The sequence below is a fragment of the Schistocerca gregaria genome, chromosome 2, assembly GCF_023897955.1.
Source record: "Schistocerca gregaria isolate iqSchGreg1 chromosome 2, iqSchGreg1.2, whole genome shotgun sequence".
Lineage (NCBI taxonomy): Eukaryota > Metazoa > Arthropoda > Insecta > Orthoptera > Acrididae > Schistocerca > Schistocerca gregaria.
In genome coordinates, this window is record NC_064921.1 from 609,514,752 (window position 1) to 609,538,835 (window position 24,084).

General features: G+C 39.8%; 1 protein-coding gene across 1 annotated transcript in view; it reads right to left on the minus strand.

The window, feature by feature from the left end:
* Positions 1-24,084, minus strand: part of LOC126334581 (COMM domain-containing protein 2) — a 64,539-nt gene that overhangs the window by 11,336 nt on the left and 29,119 nt on the right. Inside the window, exon 4 of the mRNA XM_049996966.1 lies at positions 4,360-4,533. Coding sequence (XP_049852923.1) covers positions 4,360-4,533 — 174 coding nt within the window. The remainder of the gene's footprint in view (positions 1-4,359; positions 4,534-24,084) is intronic.

A 24,084-nucleotide genomic window follows, 5' to 3' on the forward strand; every position in this document is an offset into this window, starting at 1 on the left:
TCTTCAGTCCTGAGACTGGTTTGATGCAGCTCTACATGCTACTCTATCCTGTGCAAGCTTCTTCATCTCCCAGTACCTACTGCAGCCTACATCCTTCTCAAGTGTATTTATCTCTTGCTCTCCCTCTACAATTTTTACCCTCCACTCTGCCCTCCAGTAGTAAATTGGTGATCCCTTGATGGCTCAGAACATGTCCTACCAACCGATCCCTTCTTCTAGTCAAGTTGTGCCATAAACTTCTCTTCTCCCCAATCCTATTCAATACCTCCTCATTAGTTAAGTGATCTACCCATCTAATCTTCAGCATTCTTCTGTAGTACCACATTTTGAAAGCTTCTATTCTCTTCTTGTCTAAACTATTTATTGTCCATGTTTCACTTCCATACATGGCTAAACTCCATACAAATACTTTCAGGAACGACTTCCTGACAATTACATCAATACTCAATGTTAACAAATTTCTCTTCTTCAGAAACACTTTCCTTGCCATTGCCAGTCTACATTTTATATCCTCTCTACTTCGACCATCATCAGTTATTTTGCTCCCCAAATAGCAAAACTCCTACTTTAAGTGTCTCATTTCCGAATCTAATTCCCTCAGCATCACCCGACTTAATTTGACTACATTCCATTATCCTCGTTTTGCTTTTGTTGATGGTCACCTTATATCCTCCTTTCAAGACACTGTCCATTCCTTTCAACTGCTCTTCCAAGTCCTTTGCTGTCTCTGACAGAATTACAAAGTCATCGGCGAACCTCAAAGTTTTTATTTCTTCTCCATGGATTTTAATACCTACTCCGAACTTTTCTTTCATTTCCTTCACTGCTTGCTCAATATACAGATTGAATAGCATCAGGGAGAGGCTACAACCCTGTCTCACCCCCTTCCCAACCACTGCTTCCCTTTCATGCCCATCGATTCTTATAACTGCCATCTGGTTTCTGTACAAATTGTAAATAGCCTTTCGCTCCCTGTATTTTACCGCTGCCACGTTCAGAATTTGAAAGACAGTATTCCAGCCAACATTGTCAAAAGCTTTTTCTAAGTCTACAAATGCTAGGAAAATAAGTTTACCTTCTTTAATGTTCCTTATAAGATAAGTCATAGGGTCAGTATTGCCTCACATGTTCCAACATTTCTACAGAATCCAAACTGATCTTCCTCAAGGTAGACTTCTACCAGTTTTTCCACTCATCTCTAACGAATTTGCGTTAGTATTTTGCAGCTGTGACTTATTAAACTGATAGTTCGGTAATTTTCACGTCTGTCAACACCTGTTTTCTTTGGGATTGGAATTATTATATTCTTCTTGAAGTCTGAGGGAATTTTGCCTGTCTCATGCATCTTGCTCACCAGATGGTAGAGTTTTGTCATGACTGGCCCTCCCAAGTCTGTCAATAGTTCTAATGGAATGTTGTCTACTCCAGGGATCTTGTTTCGACTCAGGTCTTTCGGTGCTCTGTCAAACTCTTCATGCAGCATCGTATCTCCCATTTCTTCTTCATCTATCTCCTCTTCCATTTCCATAATATTGTGGTCAAGAACATCGCCCCTGTATAGACCCTCTATGTACTCCTCCCACCTTCCTGCTTTCTCTTCTTTGCTTAGAACTGGTTTTCTATATGAGCTCTTGATATTCATACAAGTGGTTCTCTTTTCTCCAAAGTTCGCTCTAATTTTCCTGTAGGCAGTATCTATCTTACCCCTAGTGAGATAACCTTCTACATCCTTACATTTGTCCTCTAGCCATGCCTGCTTAGTCATTTTGCACTTCCTGTGGATCTCATTTTTGAGACATTTGTATTCCTTTTTGCCTGCTTCACTTGCTGTATTTTCGTATTTTCTCCTTTCATCAATTAATTCAATATTACTTCTGTTACACAAGGATTTTTAATAGCCCTCTTTTTTTTTGCCAACTTGATCCTCCGCTGCCTTCACTATTTGATTCCTCAAAGCTACCCATTCTTATTCTACTGTATTTCTATCCCGCATTCCTGTCAATTGTTCCCTTATGCTGTCCCTGAAACTCTGTACAACTTCTTGTTTAGTCAGTTTATCCAGGTCCCATCTCCTTAAATTCCCACCTTTTTGCAATTTCTTCAGTTTTAATCTACAGTTCATAACCAATAGATTGTGGTCAGAGTCCACATCTGCCCCTGGAAATGTCGCACAATTTAAAACCTGCTTCCTAAATCTCTGTCTTACCATTATATAATCTATCTGACACCTTTTAGTGTCTACAGAATTTTTCCATGTGTAAAACCTTCTTTTATGATTCTTGAACCAAGTGTTAGCTATGATTAAGTTATGCTCTGTGCAAATTTCTACCAGACGCCTTCCTCTTTCATTTCTTAGCCCCAAACCATATTTACCTACTATGTTTCCTTCTCTCCCTTTTCCTACTGTCGAATTCCAGTCACCCATGACTATTAAATTTTCGTCTCCCTTCACTACCTGAATAACTTCTTTTATCTCATCATACATTTCTTCAATTTCTTCGTCATCTGCAAAACTAGTTGGCATATAAACTTGTACTACTGTAGTAGGCATGGGTTTCATGTCTATCTTGGCCACTATAATATGTTCACTATGCTGTTTGTAGTAGCTTACCCGCACTCCTATTTTTTTATTCATTATTAAACCTAATCCTGCATTACCCCTATTTGATTTTGTATTTATAATCCTGTATTCACCTGACAAAAAGTCTTGTTCCTCCTGCCACCGAACTTCACTAATTCCCACTATATCTAACTTTAACCTATCCATTTCCCTTTTTAAATTTTCTAACCTACCTGCCCGATTAAGGGATCTGACATTCCAAGCTCCGATCCGTAGAATGCCAGTTTTCTTTCTCCTGATAACGACATCCTCTTGAGTGGTCCCTGCCCGGAGATCCGAATGGGGGACTATTTTACCTCCGGAATATTTTACCCAAGAGGACGCCATCATCATTTTACCACATAGCAAAGCTGCATGCCCTCGGGAAAAATTACGGCCGTTGTTTCCCCTTGCTTTCAGCTGTTCACTGTACCACAACAGCAAGGCCGTTTTGGTTAGTGTTAGAAGGCCAGATCAGTCAATCATCCAGACTGTTGCCCCTGCAACTACTGAAAAGGCTGCTGCCCCTCTTCAGGAACCACGTTTGTCTGGCCTCTCAACAGATACCCCTCCGTTGTGGTTGCACCTACGGTACGGCTACCTGTATTGTTGAGGCGCACAAGCCTCCCCACCAACGGCAAGGTCCATGGTTCATGGGGGGAGGAACTGAAATGAGCAATAATAAAATTAAGAGGTAGCTGTACTTTTTAAGTTTTTTCTTTTCTATATAGCAGTGAAATCTCATTTACTGTGACTTACATGTTACTGGTTGCAAAATAAATTAGCCTCAGAAATATGTGGAATTCCATCATTCAATGTATTGTTCCCATTCAGGTCGTCACATGGTTCCCCACCCTTCCCTGTGATAAGAGTGGTTGCAGTGATTGGTGCTCAATGGCCAGTGGTTGCCAACTGCTTGCAGAGCACATCGGTTGTTAAGCCCTGGCCTAGTGCAGTATAAGGGTACGAACGCAATATCAGTTCATTTAATAATGTCCAGGTTGTGAATTCCTCAGGCAAGGGGCACTATCCCAGAAACTGGGATTTTCACATATCGCCAAATCAAAGGTGTATTGTGAATACCACAACCTGGGTAAAACCACTACTGCCACAGTGTAATCCCCTGAGTCAGAATGTGAACTGAATAGTCTCCAAACAATGTAATGTGCAGCTGACAGTTTTAGGTAAGTTCCAGGTTTGAGTCCTGGTCCAGCACACAGTTTTAATCTGGCAGGAAGTTTCAGCTTTCTGATATATCTGCCATCATTTATCACTGCCTAACTATAAAGGAACACAACTGTCACTCATATATACCTGTTCATTAATCTACTCTATTCTACAGTGACTTTCATCTCATAAAAGACAATGCAATGTATGGCTCCATCTCTGCAGGGCTGTTACAGAATGGTTTGTGGATCACACTTTGAAGATGACTGCCTTTGTTGCCTCAGTTACATAGAGCACATCTTGGACACACGCGCACTATTGAGTGAAGTGTGCTTGCACTAGTTCAAGCTCCAACATTTCCATCTATGGTGATGGGCGAATGGTCATAGATCAGGTTGGCCCTCCAACAACAGATCTTTTAAAGATAATCTTAGGCACTCACAAAATACATTTTGAATGTGTCAGTCAAATGCACTGTACAATTTCAAAATAACAATGTGTAATTTATTACACTACATTATCTATCAATACATCCAAAAGCTAGTATGCTTAGCAATACCATTAACACACAATAAAAAGAAAAACTGGCTTACTTGAGCTTCAAACCTCCATTCAAGATTTTTATAATGTGGAAGACTAACTGTCATATTAGAGAGAACATCTCTGATCTCAGACTTCACTCCTTCATAAAATGAACATAGCACTTCTTGATGCTGGTCAGTAAACCCCAGTGTTACTAGAGTGTCCTTAAAGTCAGCTGCAGTAAGCTGCAAAACAAACATAGGATTAGACAAATTTTGATTTACGATGTTCCAAAAGTCAATATGTTTGCAGGAAAGTATAGGGCTGGGCTTGCAGAACCTAAGCCTGTAATAGTATTAGATATATCCATCCCTCCACACCCAATACCCTTTCTCAAACAGTGACCCAATTAGAGTGAGTAGTTGTGTCAGATATGTTGGATGGGATGTACCCAGAAGACATAAGGAGACCAAAAGGTAAGAGGAGACTAAGAAGTAGACTCAGGAACAATAAGTGGGAAGTTAGAAAATGTGAGTAGGAGCATCTCGCACTAGTCCACATCAGGCTAATGGCCTGGATCCTTACATCATGATAAAGGAAAGAGCAAGATGAAACATGATGATTATGGAAGCAGTGTGTAGATTACCCATGGACAATGGTCCCTGCTAATGTGGGATGGTTTACGTGCCTCAGCGATACGGACAACCACAATGAAAGAGTATTGTGGAGCAACCATAATAACCAGTGGTTGCTGGAGCATGGCAGCAGCCTTTTCAGTAGTTTCAGGGGCAACATTCTGGGTAACTGACAGATATGGCCTTGTAACATTACCCAACACAGCCTTGCTGTGCTAGTATTGCAGATGGCTGAAAGCAAGAGGAAGCTAAAGCCCTTTTTTTTCCTCCAGGAGTACACAGCTCTACTGTATGGCTTAATGACAATCACATAATCTTAGGTAAAATATTCCAGAGGTAAAATGGTCTCCCCATCAGGATCACTGACATTCTGTGAGTAAGGGTGTGATATGTTAGGTAGGTTAACGAAATTAAAACAGGAATGGATAGCACGAAGTTTTGTTACCATGGGTATTAGTGAAGTTCGGTGGCAAGTACAACAGGACTTCTGATCAGATGAGTGTAAGGCTATAACTACAAAATCAAATAGTGATAACGCAGGAGCCGTAATAAAAAAAGAAAACAGCAATGTGGCTAAACTATTTTGAACAGTGTGGTGACTTATCACAGTCAAGACAGGCATGAAGACAACAACCACCACAGTAGTACAAGCTACTATGTCAACAAACTGATGAGACTGAAATAATGTAAAATGAGATAATGAGATAAACGAAATTATTCAGATAGTTAAGGGAGAAGAAAATTTAATTGTGATGGATCACTGGAATTCAATCATGTGAAAAGAAAGAGAATGAAGGAGGAGAACAATGGGCTGGGGGGGGGGGGGGGGGATGGAAGATCCTTGTAGAATTGTACACATATTGTAGTTTAGACATAGAATGTTTATAAGGGAAACAAACTAGAAGACGATGTGGGAGGAAGAGCTGGAGAAGAAGGTGAAGATGACATGGGAGATACAGTACCATAAGGAGAATTTGACAGATTACTGAAAAACCTACAACACAACAAGGCCCATGAAATAGACTACTTCTCACAAAATTAATGAGTTCTGTGGGAGAGCCAGCAACGACAAAATTATTCCACCTGGTGTGCAAGATAAATGAGACAGGTGAGATTCTCGCAGACTTTAAGAAGAATGTAACAGTTCCAATTCCAAAGAAGACTGGCGCTGATAGATATGTATTCTACTACAAATGGTTCAAATGGCTCAAAGCACTAAGGGACTTAACATCTGACGTCATCAGTCCCCTAGACTTAGAACTACTTAAACCTAACTAATCTAAGGACATCTCAACATCCATGCCCAAGGCAGGATTCGAACCTGCAACCGCAGCAGCTGCTGCGTGGTTCCGGACTGAAGCACCTAGAACTGCTCGGCCATCACAGTCGGCAATTCTACTACCATCAATTTAATGAGTTGTGGTCAATTTTTGAAGGTAGTAGGAATAAAATAAAGGAAGCGAAAGGGTATTTACAATTTGCAGAGAGAGCAGACAGTAGTTATGAGTGTTGAAGGATGTGAAAGGGAAGCCGTAGTTGAGAAGCAAGTGAGACAGGTTGTAGCTTATCCCCAATGTTAGTCAATCTGTAGACTGAAAGAAATCAAGGAAAAATTTGGAAGTTCAGGGAGAAAAACCAAAAACTTTTGAGGTTTGCCAATGACAGTGTAATTCTGTCAGATGCGATAAAACTTGGGAGAGCACTTGAATAGCGTGGATAATGTTTTGAAAAGAGATTATCAAATGAACATCAACAAAAATAAAACAAAAGTAACTTGTATAATGCAATGCAAAGGGAATTAGATTAGGAGATGAGACATGAAAAGTGGTAGAAGAGGTTTGGTATTTGGGAATCAAAAGAACTGATTATGGCCAAAGTGGAGGAGACATAAAATGCAGACTGGCAATAGTGCAAAAAAGTATTTCTGAAAAAGAAAAAAAACAAACAGCGGAAAATCCATGAAGGAACACAACAATATTATGAAAAGGATAGTAGCTACTCACCACATAATGCAGACATTGAGTCACAGATAGAAACAACAAAAAAACTGTCAGAAAGTGAGCTTTCAGCCAACAAGGCTTTCGTTAAAAATAGACAAAACACACACACACACACACACACACACACACACACACACACACACACACACACACACACACACACACACACGGACGGACGGACGGACGGACGGACGGACTGCTGAAGCCTCAGAAGCGCGTGCGTGTGCGTGTTTTCAATGAAGGCCTTGTTGGCCAACAGCTCACTTTCTAAACATCTTTTTGTTGTGCCTATCTGTGAATCACCATCTCTGTTATTTCTGATAAAAGAGGTATATGTTAAATTTAATATAAATTTAAAGGTTAAAAAGTTGTTTCTGTAGGTATCCAGAGCTTTCTCTAAGTCTACAAATAACAAAAGCTGTAAATGTAGGTTTGTCTTTCCTTAATATATCCTCTACAAGATGTCATACGCTCAGTATTGCCTCACATGTTCCCACATTTCTCTCGAATCCAAACTGATATTCACCAAGCTCAGCTTTACCAGTTTTTCATTCTTCTGTAAAGAATACCTGTCAGTATTTTTCGAACATGACTTTCTCTGGAATTGGAATATTGCATCTTCTTGAAACATACTAACAAGAAACTATTACCAGCACTAATCTACTCAAACTATAATTATGGTACTTAGAACTAGATTAGTTTGTATATTTATGTTAGGAGGGAAACAACTACTTTGGAAAAAAAAGAAAATAGAAAACAAGGTACTCCTCTTCCTAAACTAATTAGCTGCCATTTTAATTTATCACTTCAAACAGAATGCTTCAGCACCTTTATTCAGACAACCAGCTGTTTATATAATGGCAAAGATACATGGATTGGTTGGTTGATGTGGGGGAGGGGACCAAACAGCGAGGTCATCGGTCCCATTAGATTAGGGAAGGACGGGGAGGGGAAGTCGGCCATGCCTTTCAAAGGAAACATCCTGGCATTTGCCTGAAGCAATTTAGGGAAATCACAGAAAACAATCAGAATGGCCGAATGCAGGTTTGAACCATCGTCATCCTGAATGCGAGTCCAATGTGCTAACCACTGCACCACCTTGCTCAGCGAGACGTGGAATTTACGTTCTTGAGTACAAGTGTTCTGATGTATTGTAAACCGGGTGACTAATGTATTCTTTTACTTCGACTTTAAATATTTGACAATTTTCAGTTTTCTGTCAGAAGTCAACTGACAACCAGTTATAACCCTTTTCACCAGAATAAAATAGCTCCACCCTAAATCCTAGATATTAATATACAGTCTATGGAGAAGTTATATTTTACACCTAGTATTGTGTTAGTGAATTCCTGAATTCACCCTAAATTCATTCTTGTTATTAACCAGAAATACCAGTATAGAGTATACATACTGACAAGTATATATACGAATTATTAGCTCCGTTCAGAAAAAGTTATTTACTTATCAACTTGTCACTATATTCTTGTTGCACCTTCTATAGCATAAATACCTTTTTCACTTTGATTCCAACACATCAGAAGATTATGGCATAGGACAGAACTAGGTTAGATGGCCTCGGGCAACAGCCTCAAAGGGTGCGGGGCAAAGTCAAGACATGCGGGGACCAAGCAGCAATCGGTATTGTAATTGTAAACTGTCAAAGCTGCATTGGTAAAGTACTGGAACTTCAAGCGCTGATAGAAAGCACACAAGCTGAAATTGTTATAGGTACAGAAAGCTGGCTGAAGCCAGAGATAAATTATGCCGAAATTTTTACAAAGGCACAGACGGTGTTTAGAAAGGATAGATTGCATGCGAACGGTGGTGGCGTGTTTGTCGCTGTTAGTAGTAGTTTATACTGTAGTGAAGTAGAAGTGGATACTTCCTCTGAATTATTACGGGCGGAGGGACACTCAACAATCGAGAAAGGTTAATAATTGGCTCCTTTTCCCGACCTCCCAACTCAGCACCATTAGTGGCAGAACAACTGAGAGAAAATTTGGAATAAATTTCACATAAATTTTCTCAGCGTGTTATAGTCTTGGGTGGAGATTCAAATTTACCAGATATAGACTGGGATATTCAGATGTTTAGGACGGGTGGTAGAGACAGGGCATAGAGTGACATTATACTGAGTCTACTATCCAAAAATTACCTCGAGCAATTAAACAGAGAACCGACTTGTGGATATAATATCTTGGACCTACTGATAACAAACAGACCCGAACTTTTCGACTCTGTAAGTGCAGAACAGAGGATCGGTGATCATAAGGCCATTGCAGCAACCCTGAATATGGAAGTTAATAGGAATATAAAAAAAGGGAGGAAGGTTTATCTGTTTAGCAAGAGTAATAGAAGGCAGATTTCAGACTACCTAACAGATCAAAATGAAAATTTCTGTTCTGACATTGACAATGTTGAGTGTTTATGGAAAAAGTTCAAGGCAATCGTAAAATGCGTTTTAGACAGGTACGTGCCGAGTAAAACTGTGAGGGACAGGAAAAACCCACCGTGGTTCAACAACAAAGTTAGGAAACTACTGCGAAAGCAAAGAGAGCTTCACTGCAAGTTTAAACGCAGCCAAAACCTCTCAGATAAACAGAAGCTAAACGATGTCAAAGTTAGAGCAAGGAGGGCTATGCGTGAAGCGTTCAGTGAATTCGAAAGTAAAATTCTATGTACCGACTTGACAGAAAATCCTAGGAAGTTCTGGTCTTACATTAAATCAGTAAGTGGCTCGAAACAGCATATCCAGGCACTCCGGGATGATGATGGCATTGAAACAGAGGATGACATGCGTAAAGCTGAAATACTAAACACCTTTTTCCAAAGCTGTTTCACAGAGGAAGACCGCACTACAGTTCCTTCTCTAAATCCTCGCACAAACGAAAAAATGGCTGACATCGAAATAAGTGTCCAAGGAATAGAAAAGCAACTGGAATCACTCAACAGAGGAAAGTCCACTGGACCTGACGGGATACCAATTCGATTCTACACAGAGTATGCAAAAGAACTTGCCCCCCTTCTAACAGCCGTGTACCGCAAGTCTCTAGAGGAACGGAAGGTTCCAAATGATTGGAAAAGAGCACAGGTAGTCCCAGTCTTCAAAAAGGGTCGTCGAGCAGATGTGCAAAACTATAGATCTATATCTCTGACGATGATCTGTTGTAGAATTTTAGAACATGTTTTTTGCTCGAGTATCATGTCGTTTTTGGAAACCCAGAATCTACTCTGTAGGAATCAACATGGATTCTGGAAACAGCGATCATGTGAGACCCAACTCGCTTTATTTGTTCATGAGACCCAGAAAATATTAGATACATGCTACCAGGTAGATGCTATTTTCCTTGACTTCCGGAAGGCGTTCGATACAGTTCCGCACTGTCGCCTGATAAAGTAAGAGCCTACGGAATATCAGACCAGCTGTGTGGCTGGATTGAAGAATTTTTAGCAAACAGAACACAGTATGTTGTTATCAATGGAGAGACGTCTACAGACATTAAAGTAACCTCTGGAGTGCCACAGTGCACTGTTATGGGACCATTGCTTTTCACAATATATATAAATGACCTAGTAGATAGTGTTGGAAGTTCCATGCGGCTTTTAGCGGATGATGCTGTAGTATACAGGGAAGTTGCAGCATTAGAAAATTGTAGCGAAATGCAGGAAGATCTGCAGTGGATAGGCACTTGGTGCAGGGAGGGCAACTGACCCTTAACATAGACAAATATAATGTATTGCGAATACATAGAAAGAAGGATCCTTTATTGTATGATTACATGGTAGCGGAACAAATACTGGTGGCAGTTACTTCTGTAAAATATCTGGGAGTATGCGTGCGGAATGATTTGAAGTGGAATGATCATATAAAATTAATTGTTGGTAAGGTGGGTACCAGGTTGAGATTCATTGGGAGAGTCCTTAGAAAATGTAGTCCATCAACAAAGGAGGTGGCTTAGAGAACACTCGTTCAAACTATACTTGAGTATTGCTCATCAGTGTGGGATCCGGTCCAGATCAGGTTGACGGAGGAGATAGAGAAGATCCAAAGAAGAGCGGCGCGTTTTATCACAGGGTTATTTTGTAACCGTGATAGCGTTACGGAGATGTTTAGCAAACTCACGTGGCAGACTCTGCAAGAGAGGCACTCTGCATTGTGGTGTAGCTTGCTCGCATGGTTTCAAGAGGGTGCGTTTCTGGATGAGGTATCGAATATATTGCTTCCCCCTACTTATACCTCCCGAGGAGATCACGAATGTAAAATTAGAGAGATTCGAGTGCGCATGGAGGCTTTCAGACAGTCGTTCTTCCCGCGAACCGTATGCGACTGGAACAGAAAAGGGAGGTAATGACAGTGCCACGTAAAGTGCCCTCCGCCACACACCGTTGGGTGGCTTGCGAAGTATAAATGTAGGTGTAGATGTAGAACTGAGTCAGAGTATGCTATTAAATCTGTCTGCAGGTTAACACAGGGAGAGGTACATGAAATGTAGTCATAGTCGCAAATATGAACAACCATCAGCTGTGTAACGGAATGACGACAATGAAAATTTGTGCCGGACTGGGACTCAACACAAATTTCCCTCTTATTGCATGCTGCTGCCTTACCACTTCACTGTCCGAGCATGTCCCATGGCCAAAACCAAACTTCCATGTGTCTACAAAATGCAGTCGTACATTCGTTATGTACATTCCCATACAAAGGAGCCAAATTTAAATGAAAGTCGCCTGCCTGGTGTCGGTGGATTAATTGCTATTATAGTGCCTGTGTTGTTCAGAATTATGATGCAATGTTCCTGAAATCTGAACAATCACGCAGATAATGTTTTAGGGAAAGCAAAAACTGACTTTTATTGGCAGAACACTTATAAGATGCAACAGGTCAACTGAAGAGACTGCTTATACTATGCTTGTCTGCCCTCTGCTAGAATTCTGCTGCATGGTATGGTATCCTTACCAGATAGGATTGATGGAACACATTGAAAAAGTTCAAAGAATTTAAGGTTGTTTTGAACTATCACAAAATATGGGAGAGAGTGTCAGGGATATGAGTGCGAGTTGGGGTGTTAATCATGAAAACAAAGGTGTTTTTGATGCATCAAGGCTTTTTCAAGAACGTTTTAGAGAATGGAATGGCAGAGGAATAGTAAAAGTGTTTTGATGAATCCTCTGCCAGGCACCTAATGGTGAAATGCAGCATAGCCAAGTCAGTGTAACTCGAGGTGCACTACCTCAAAGGTGCAATAAGATTTACTGTTACTTCACCTGATGTTCCTTGGTATTTGCCTGGAGTGTAGCCTTGTGCAAAAGTGACACACTGATGATAAGCAGTTCAGGCAAGAAAAGAATAGAAGTTTTTGAAATGTGGTGCTACAGAATAATACTGAAGATAAGATGGATTGAATAACAAATGAGATACTAAATTAAATGGGGGGGGGGGGGGGGAGAAAGAAATTTATAGGACGTCTTGACTAAACAAGGAACTGATTAATAAGACACATTCTGCGGCATCCAAGAATTGTCAGTTTGGTGATGGAAGGAAGTGTGGGGTGTAAAAATTGTACAGAAAGGGAGAGGGCAAGGCTCTAATGCAGTAAGCAACTCCAAATGGATGTAGGTTGTAGTAGTTACGTGGAGGTGAAGAGGCTAACACAGTACAGTGTAGCATGGAGAACTGATCTCAAACCAGTCTGCAGACTGAAGACCACTACTACTACTACTACTACTACTACTACTACCACCACCAACAACAACAACAACAACAGTATCAGTACAGAGGACTCAGTATGAGAGAAAGGCTCTGAGACAAATAACATTAGCTTTAGATATACTTATAATTAAAATGAAAGGCAACAAGAAGTCTGATGGCCACATGGAATACTGCTCAATGGTTGCAACAAAGTTCGTATAAATTTTTTAGTATTTGTCCAATGCTAACAACGCTGTTTTCTCATGATTCTCTGATAAATCTACCAGTTCTAATTACATTCATAGGTGATTCCAATTCAAACTTTCATGTATGTTTATGCCTCTATTTCAGTCACAGACACATCTTTTGTGGATTGTAGCTAAACATCATTTTATACCTTTCCACCTTCCTGTACTTCTGCACAGCATGGAAATGTATTCCAAGTTATCCTTCTCACGTAAAAAAATTCTTTAAGGCAAAAGTTCCTGTGGATGAATTTTATCCATAGTGGATACTGTTGAACTTTGCGACTGTTCCTTTATAGAGTGTAGAAAAATTTTTGCTACCAGTCCTGTGGGTGGTGGTGGTAGTAGTAATAATAACAGAACCAATAATTTTGGGAAGGATAACACATGAAATAATTGTAAACTGTGAGGCTTTTTTCAGACTGTTTTGTAATACTTTTCAGATAATCTGACAGAAGCAGATATTAAAATAGATCTTTGGAAAAAAATTGCAAATTGAACTGGTCTCAAAATTTCAGCTGAAGAACAAAATTCATGACAAATATGTAAAATGCCCTAAAATTCACAGAAACACAAACAATAAAATAGAGCAAGTAAGTAAGTGTAAATATCTTGGAGAAACTGTACAATTGAATGGACTAGAAAAACACTGCAATAGATGTAAGAGTTAACAAAATAGAAACAGCATATGGTTTGACAAAGAATATTTACAACAAGAAATGTGTAACTGCAATAACAAAACTAAAACACTACACTACCATGATTCTATCACAATATTTATATCGATCTGAAGACAAACTATAAGCCAGACAAAATACATTTACTTTAAAGACATATTATTGGAAAAGTAATAGGTGCAATACAAACTACACATGGCTGGAAAATAAGAAGTAATGAAGGGCTCTACAAAATTACGGAGAAAATATCAGAAGTAATGGCTAAGAGAAGACTGATCTCGTTTGGTTACTTCTACCGAATGAATGACAACAGGCAAACAACACAAATGTTCCTGTATTTTTGGAAGAGACAACCAACAATAGCGTGGATTACAAAAATAAGGAAAGAACTACAAAGAAACCTTTTTAAGAATAAAATACTAAATTTATAATGCTTTCAAAGCAGAAAAAATAAGAAATCGGGAACTTCATGGATAGAAGAATGAAAGAAAAAAAGAAAAGAAAAAGAACTTGATGAGATAATGAGAGAGTACTGGAAAAATAGGAAACAATGCTAGGGAAAGAAGAAGAACTGAAGCTGTAATGTGATCCCAGTTGGTCAATACGGTGGTGGTGGTGGTGGTGGTGGTGGTGGTGATAGTAGTAGTAGAAACAACAACAATGACAATAGCACACACTGTTTAAATACAGTGTAAAGAATGACAACATTAGCTTGAAAAGCTCACACGATATAACCCACAAAATTAAATTTGAAACAAACATAGGATCACAGCCTCTGTTATCAACACCAGATAAAATCTTGCTTCCAGTCTTTATTCCATACATCAGAATATTGATATGGCCCCTATTCTATATGGCAGTTTAAATAGTTTTCACTAAACACTTGAATAATAGATAAATCAGAAATATTGGTTATAACTCAACTCTCCTTGGAGCCAATAACCTCAACAGCATGGCAGAAGCAGAGATTTCACAGGCACCATGTTTCAGATAGCACTCTCTTTTTGAATGACTATAATGAATAATTTCCATTGTCATTCTGATTACAGAACCTCAGTAATCCAAAATGTGCAATGACCTTAATGTTTTCCAGCAACCGTCTGTGTGTTAAAGACGCTATGCTTTGAAACAGCTGACTTCCTAAGTTGCCTTAAATGTATATGGTGTCAATGCTCCACAGTGTTCAACAAAATGAAAAGGTACCTCGCAAGCAGGTGAACTATGTTGAAGGAAAAGTTTGTATGTTCATGAATAATGAGAGATCACCCCATCACACAAATTACCACAATTTGAGAAGTAGGTTCTCATCCTCACAGATCAGAATATTGTTTGACAACACTAATCCTGAGCACACTTAAAAGAGAGGCTTCCATACTCAAGAAAAAGGCATAAATTTACCTTTGTTCTGTCAGTTTCAACAAATACACAAACTATTAATTAATGCATTACATTAATACTTCTTCCATGGATCATGAATACGAAATTTCATAATGATGTGGAACATGTCACTTAACATAAGTTTTACACGATAATTAATTTTTTCAGTTGCTACTTCATATCTAAAAATTCATCTATTGAGTAGAAGGAGTTGTCATTCAGAACTTATTTCAGTTTGTTTTTAAATATTGGTAGGCTGTCTGTCAGACTTTTAATGCTGTTTGGCAAATAACCAAAGATATTTGTGGCAGCATAATGCAGCCCTTTCTGTGCCAAAGTCAGATTTAACCCAGAATAGTGAAGATCATCCTTTCCTCTAGTGTTGTAGCTATGTACTTTGCAATTATTTTTGAATTGGGATGCATTATTAATATCAAATTTCGTAAGTGAATACATGTATTGTGAAGGTACTATGAATATCCCAAGTTCCTTAAATAAATGTCTGCAAGGTCATCTTGGGTGGGCTCAGGCTATTATTCTGATTACACATTTTTGTGCAATGGATATTTTTTCTCTTAATGATGAATAACCCCAAAATATGAAACCATATGAAAGAGGTGAATTAAAATAGGCATAGCAAGCTAATTTACTGATATGTTTATCTCCAAAATTTGCAAAATAGCATAAATAGCAGAACCTAACCATATCAGCACATCATCAATGTGTTTCTTCCATCTCTACATCTACATCCATACTCTGTAAGCCACCTGACGGTGTGTGGCGGAGGGTACCTTGAGTACCTCTATCGGTTCTCCCTTCTATTCCAGTCTCGTATTGTTCGTGGAAAGAAGGATTGTCGTTATGCTTCTGTGTGGGCTCTAATCTCTCTGATTTTATCCTCAGGGTCTCCTAGCGAGATATACATAGGAGGGAGCAATATACTGCTTTACTCTTCGGTGAAGGTATGTTCTCGAAACTTCAACAAAAGCCCGTACCAAGCTACTGAGCGTCTCTCCTGCAGAGTCTTCCACTGCAGTTTATCTATCATCTCCGTAACGCTTTCGTGATTACTAAATGATGCTGTAACGAAGCGCGCTGCTCTCCGTTGGATCTTCTCTATCTCTTCTATCACCCCTATCTGGTACGGATCCCACACTGCTGAGCAGTATTCAAGCAGTGGGCGAACAAGCATACTGTAACCTACTTTCTTTGTTTTCGGATTGCATTTCCTTAGGATTCTTCCAATGAATCTCAGTCGTGCATCTGCTTTACCAACGATCAACTTTATATGATCATTCCATTTTAAATCACTCCTAATGCGTACTCCCAGATAATTTATGGAATTAACTGTTTCCAGTTGCTGACCTGCTAATTTGTAGGTAAATGATAAGGGATCTATCTTTCTATGTATTCACAGCACATTACACTTGTCTAAATTGAGATTCAATTGCCATTCCCTGGACCAGGCGTCAAATCGCTGCAGATCCTCCTGCATTTCAGTACAATTTTCCATTGTTACAACCTCTCGATATACCACAGCATCATCCGCAAAAAGCCTCAGTGAATTTTCGATGTCATCCACAAGGTCATTTATGTATATTGTGAATAGCAACAGTCCTACAACACTCGCCTGCGACACACCTGAAATCACTCTTACTTCAGGAGACTTCTCTCCATTGACAATGACATGCTGCATTCTGTTATCTAGGAACTCTTCAATCCAATCACACAATTGGTCAGATAGTCCATATGCTCTTACTTTGTTCATTGAACGACTGTGGGAAACGGTATTGAACGCCTTGCGGAAGTCAAGAAACACAGCATCTACCTGTGAACCCATGTCTAAAGCCCTCTGAGCCTCGTGGACGAATAGCGTGAGCTGGGTTTCACATGAGCGTCTTTTTCGAAACCCATGCTGATTCCTACAGAGTAGATTTCTAGTCTCCAGAAAAGTCATTATACTCGAACATAATATGTGTTCCAAAATTCTGCAACTCATCGACATTAGAGATATAGATCTATAGTTCTGCACATTTGTTCGACGTCCCTTCTTGAAAACGGGGATGATCTGTGCCCTTTTCTAATCCTTTGGAATGCTACGCTCTTCTAGAGACCTACGGTACACCACTGCAAGAAGGGGGGCAAGTTCCTTCGCATACTCTGTGTAAAATCGAACTGGTATCCCATCAGGTCCAGCGGCCTTTCCTCTTTTGAGCAATTTTAATTGTTTCTCTATCCCTCTGTCGTCTGTTTCGATATCTACCATTTTGTCATCTGTGCGACAACCTAGAGAAGGAACTACAGAGCAGTATTCCTCTGTGAAACAGCTTTGGAAAAAAGACACTTAGTATTTCAGCCTTTAGTCTGTCTTCCTCTGTTTCAGTACCATTTTGGTCACAGAGTGTCTGGACATTTTGTTTTGATCCACCTACCGCTTTGACATAAGACCAAAATTTCTTAGGATTTTCTGCCAAGTCAGTACATAGAACTTTACTTTCGAATTCATTGAACGTCTCTCGCATAGCCCTCCTAACACTACATTTCGCTTTGCATAATTTTTGTTTGTCTGCAAGGCTTTGGCTATGTTTATGTTTGCTGTGAAGTTCCCTTTACTTCCGCAGCAGTTTTCTAACTCGGTGGTTGTACCACAGTGGCTCTTTTCCATCTCTTACAATATTGCTTGGCACATACTCATCTAACGCATATTGTATGATGGTTTTGAACTTTGTCCACTGATCCTCAACACTATCTGTACTATCCAAGTCAATTTCTGATCAATCCACACACATAGAAATTTGTATATTCTGCCTTAACAACAGACTTCTGTTCGTAATCTATATTTATCAATGGTGTTATGCCACTCACTGTACAGAATTGTACATACTGCATTTTCTCAAAATTTAGTGAGAGTCCATTTGCAGAGAACCAATTAATAATTTTCTGAAAGACATTATTTACAGTTTCCTCAGCTCATTCCTCTTTGTCGAGTGTGATTACTATATTTGTATCATCAGCAAAAAGAACTAGCTTTGCATCTTTATGAATGACAAATGGCAAGTCATTAACACATATTAAGAACAATAATGAACCCAAGATTGAACCCCGTGGGACACCGCCATTCTTGATAAACCCCAGTTAGAGGATTCTGCAAATTTTTGCAGACTCCCTGTACTGTTAACTTCAACCTTCTGCCTTCTTCCAGTGAAATATGAATTAAACCATTTGTGCACTGTCCCAGTCATACCACAATGCTTCAGCTTATCTAGAAGAATTTCATGATTCACATAGTCAAAGCCTTTGAGAGATCACACAGTATCCCAATGGGTGATGTTCAGTTACTCAAAACACTTAATATTTGATCAGTGAAAGCCTATACAGCTTTTTCTGTTGAAAGGCCTTTCTGAAACAGAAACTGACATTTTGTTAGTACTTCATTTTTACAAATATGTGATGCTACCCTTGAATACATTAGTCTTTCAATAATTTTGGAGCAAGCGGTCAGAAGTGAGTTTGGGCAGTAGTTGTTAGCATCAGACCTATCCCTGTTTTTACGCAGTGGTTTAACAATAGCGTATTTCAGCCTATCTGGAAAAATGCCCTGTTTCAGTGAGGTACTACATACGTGGCTGAGAATCCTACCTACCTGTTGGGAACAAGCTTTTTGTGCTCTAATACTCTGTTGGAAATGTGATGAATACCATGTTAATTTTTATTTTTGAGTGAATTTCTTATTTTCCTAATTTCAGAAGGAGAGGTGGATTGAATTTCAATTTTATCAAATTACACAGGTATTGCCTCTTCCACATACTGCCTTCCATTTTATAATGAATAGCTGGATCCTATTTTCTCTGTTGTTGTTGTTGTCTTCAGTCCTGAGACTGGTTTGATGCAGCTCTCCATGCTACTCTATCCTGTGCAAGCTGCTTCGTCTCCCAGTACCTACTGCAACCTACATCCTTCTGAATCTGCTTAGTGTACTCATCTCTCGGTCTCCCTCTATGATTTTTACCCTCCACGCTGCCCTCCAATGCTAAATTTGTGATCCCTTGATGCCTCAAAACATGTCCTACCAACCGATCCCTTCTTCTAGTCAAGTTGTGCCACAAACTTCTCTTCTCCCCAATCCTATTCAATACCTCCTCATTAGTTACGTGATCTATCCACCTTATCTTCAGTATTCTTCTGTAGCACCACATTTCGAAAGCTTCTATTCTCTTCTTGTCCAAACTAGTTATCGTCCATGTTTCACTTCCATACATGGCTACACCCCCCCATGAACCATGGACCTTGCCGTTGGTGGGGAGGCTTGCGTGCCTTAGCGATACAGATGGCCGTACCGTAGGTGCAACCACAACGGAGGGGTATCTGTTGAGAGGCCAGACAAACGTGTGGTTCCTGAAGAGGGGCAGCAGCCTTTTCAGTAGTTGCAGGGGCAACAGTCTGGATGATTGACTGATCTGGCCTTGCAACATTAACCAAAACGGCCTTGCTGTGCTGGTACTGCGAACGGCTGAAAGCAAGGGGAAACTACAGCCGTAATTTTTCCCGAGGACATGCAGCTTTACTGTATGATTAAATGATGATGGCATCCTCTTGGGTAAAATATTCCGGAGGTAAAATAGTCCCCCATTCGGATCTCCGGGCGGGGACTACTCAGGAGGATGTCGTTATCAGGAGAAAAAAAACTGGCGTTCTACGGATCGGAGCGTGGAATGTCAGATCCCTTAATCGGGCAGGTAGGTTAGAAAATTTAAAAAGGGAAATGGATAGGTTAAAGTTAGATATAGTGGGAATTAGTGAAGTTCGGTGGCAGGAGGAACAAGACTTCTGGTCAGGTGACTACAGGGTTATAAACACAAAATCAAATAGGGGTAATGCAGGAGTAGGTTTAATTATGAATAGGAAAATAGGAATGCGGGTAAGCTACTACAAACAGCATAGTGAACGCATTATTGTGGCCAAGATAGATACGAAGCCCACACCTACTACAGTAGTACAAGTTTATATGCCAACTAGCTCTGCAGATGATGAAGAAATTGAAGAAATGTATGATGAAATAAAAGAAATTATTCAGATAGTGAAGGGAGACGAAAATTTAATAGTAATGGGTGACTGGAATTCGAGTGTAAGAAAAGGGAGAGAAGGAAACATAGTAGGTGAATATGGATTGGGGCTAAGAAATGAAAGAGGAAGCCGCCTAGTAGAATTTTGCACAGAGCACAACTTAATCATAGCTAACACTTGGTTTAAGAATCATGAAAGAAGGTTGTATACGTGGAAGAACCCTGGAGATACTAAAAGGTATCAGATAGATTATATAATGGTAAGACAGAGATTTAGGAACCAGGTTTTAAGTTGTAAGACATTTCCAGGGGCAGATGTGGACTCTGACCACAATCTATTGGTTATGACCTGTAGATTAAAACTGAAGAAACTGCAAAAATGTGAGAAATTAAAGAGATGGGACCTGGATAAACTGAAAGAACCAGAGGTTGTACAGAGTTTCAGAGAGAGCATAAGGGAACAATTGACAGGAATAGGGGAAAGAAATACAGTAGAAGAAGAATGGGTAGCTCTGAGGGATGTAGTAGTGAAGGCAGCAGAGGATAAAGTAGGTACAAAGACGAGGGCTGCTAGAAATCCTTGGGTAACAGAAGAAATATTGAATTTAATTGATGAAAGGAGAAAATATAAAAATGCAGTAAATGAAGCAGGCAAAAAGGAATACAAACGTCTCAAAAATGAGATCGACAGGAAGTGCAAAATGGCTAAACAGGGATGGCTAGAGGACAAATGTAAGGATGTAGAAGCTTATCTCACTAGGGGTAAGATAGATACTGCCTACAGGAAAATTAAAGAGACCTTTGGAGAGAAGAGAACCACGTGTATGAATATCAAGAGCTCAGATGGCTGCCCAGTTCTAAGCAAAGAAGGGAAGGCAGAAAGGTGGAAGGAGTATATAGAAGGTTTATACAAGGGCGATGTACTTGAGGACAATATTATGGAAATAGAAGAGGATGTAGATGAAGACGAAATGGGAGATACAATACTGCGTGAAGAGTTTGACAGAGCACTGAAAGACCTGAGTCGAAACAAGGCCCCCGGAGTAGACAATATTCCATTAGAACTACTGACGGCCTTGGGAGAGCCAGTCATGACAAAACTCTACCAGCTGGTGAGCAAGATGTATGAGACAGGCGAAATACCCTCAGACTTCAAGAAGAATATAATAATTCCAATCCCAAAGAAAGCAGGTGCTGACAGATGTGAAAATTACCGAACTATCAGTTTAATAAGCCACGGCTGCAAAATACTAACGCGAATTCTTTACAGACGAATGGAAAAACTGGTAGATGCAGACCTCGGGGAGGATCAGTTTGGATTCCGTCGAAATGTTGGAACACGTGAGGCAATACTGACCTTACGACTTATCTTAGAAGAAAGATTAAGAAAAGGCAAACCTACGTTTCTAGCATTTGTAGACTTAGAGAAAGCTTTTGACAATGTTGACTGGAATACTCTTTTTCAAATTCTAAAGGTGGCAGGGGTAAAATACAGGGAGCGAAAGGCTATTTATAATTTGTACAGAAACCAGATGGCAGTAATAAGAGTCGAGGGGCATGAAAGGGAAGCAGTGGTTGGGAAAGGAGTGAGACAGGGTTGTAGCCTCTCCCCAACGTTATTCAATCTGTATATTGAGCAAGCAGTAAAGGAAACAAAAGAAAAATTTGGAGTAGGTATTAAAATTCATGGAGACGAAGTAAAAACTTTGAGGTTCGCCGATGACATTGTAATTCTGTCAGAGACGGCAAAGGACTTGGAAGAGCAGTTGAACGGAATGGACAGTGTCTTGAAAGGAGGATATAAGATGAACATTAACAAAAGCAAAACGAGGATAATGGAATGTAGTCAAATTAAATCGGGTGATGCTGAGGGAATTAGATTAGGAAATGAGACACTTAAAGTAGTAAAGGAGTTTTGCTATTTAGGAAGTAAAATAACTGATGATGGTCGAAGTAGAGAGGATATAAAATGTAGACTGGCAATGGCAAGGAAAGCGTTTCTGAAGAAGAGAAATTTGTTAACATCAAATATAGATTTATGTATCAGGAAGTCGTTTCTGAAAGTATTTGTTTGGAGTGTAGCCATGTATGGAAGTGAAACATGGACGATAACTAGTTTGGACAAGAAGAGAATAGAAGCTTTCGAAATGTGGTGCTACAGAAGAATACTGAAGATAAGGTGGATAGATCACGTAACTAATGAGGAGGTATTGAATAGGATTGGGGAGAAGAGAAGTTTGTGGCACAACTTGACTAGAAGAAGGGATCGGTTGGTAGGACATGTTTTGAGGCATCACGGGATCACAAATTTAGCATTGGAGGGCAGCGTGGAGGGTAAAAATCGTAGAGGGAGACCGAGAGATCAGTACACTAAGCAGATTCAGAAGGATGTAGGTTGCAGTAGGTACTGGGAGATGAAGCAGCTTGCACAGGATAGAGTAGCATGGAGAGCTGCATCAAACCAGTCTCAGGACTGAAGACAACAACAACAACATGGCTACACTCCAAACAAATACTTTCAGAAACGACTTCCTGATACATAAATCTATATTCGATGTTAACAAATTTCTCTTCTTCAGAAACGCTTTCCTTGCCATTGCCAGTCTACATTTTATATCCTCTCTACTTCGACCATCATCAGTTATTTTACTTCCTAAATAGCAAAACTCCTTTACTACTTTAAGTGTCTCATTTCCTAATCTAATTCCCTCAGCATCACCCGATTTAATTTGACTACATTCCATTATCCTCGTTTTGCTATTGTTGATTTTCACCTTATATCCTCCTTTCAAGACACTGTCCATTCCGTTCAACTGCTCTTCCAAGTCCTTTGCCGTCTCTGACAGAATTACAATGTCATTGGCGAACCTCAATGTTTTTACTTCTTCTCCATGAATTTTAATACCTACTCCGAATTTTTCTTTTGTTTCCTTTACAGCTTGCTCAATATACAGATTGAATAACATCGGGGAGAGGCTACAACCCTGTCTCACTCCTGTCCCAACCACTGCTTCCCTTTCATGCCCCTCGATTCTTATGACTACCATCTGGTTTCTGTACAAATTGTAAATAGTCTTTTTCTCCCTGTATTTTACCCCTGCCACCTTTAGAATCTGAAAAAGAGTATTCCAGTCAACATTGTCAAAAGCTTTCTCTAAGTCTACAAATGCTAGAAACGTAGGTTTGCCTTTTCTTAATCTTTCTTCTAAGATAAGTCGTAAGGTCAGTATTGCCTCACGTGTTCCAACATTTCTACGAAATCCAAACTGATCCTCCCCAAGGTCCGCATCTACCAGTTTTTCCATTCGTCTGTAAAGAATTCGCGTTAGTATTTTGCAGCTGTGACTTATTAAACTGATAGTTCGGTAATTTTCACATCTGTCAGCACCTGCTTTCTTTTGGATTGGAATTATTATATTCTTCTTGAAGTCTGAGGGTATTTTGCCTGTCTCATACATCTTGCTCACCAGCTGGTAGAGTTTTGTCATGACTGGCTCTCCCAAGGCCGTCAGTAGTTCTAATGCAATGTTGTCTACTCCGGGGGCCTTGTTTCGACTCAGGTATTTCAGTGCTCTGTCAAACTCTTCACGCAGTATCGTATCTCCCATTTCGTCTTCATCTACATCCTCTTCCATTTCCATAATATTGTCCTCAAGTACATCGCCCTTGTATAAACCTTCTATATACTCCTTCCACCTTTCTGCCTTCTCTTCTTTGCTTAGAACTGGGTTGCCATCTGAGCTCTTGATATTCATACACGTGGTTCTCTTCTCTCCAAAGGTCTCCCTAATTTTCCTGTAGGCAGTATCTATCTTACCCCTAGTGAGATAAGCTTCTACATCCTTACATTTGTCCTCTAGCCATCGCTGTTTAGCCATTTTGCACTTCCTGTCGATCTCATTTTTGAGACCTTTGTATTCCTTTTTGCCTGCTTCATTTACTGCATTTTTAAATTTCCCCCTTTCATCAATTAAATTCAATATTTCTTCTGTTACCCAAGAATTTCTAGCAGCCCTCGTGTTTTTACCTACTTTATCCTCTGCTGCCTTCACTACTTCATCCCTCAGAGCTACCCATTCTTCTTCTACTGTATTTCTTTCCCCCATTCCT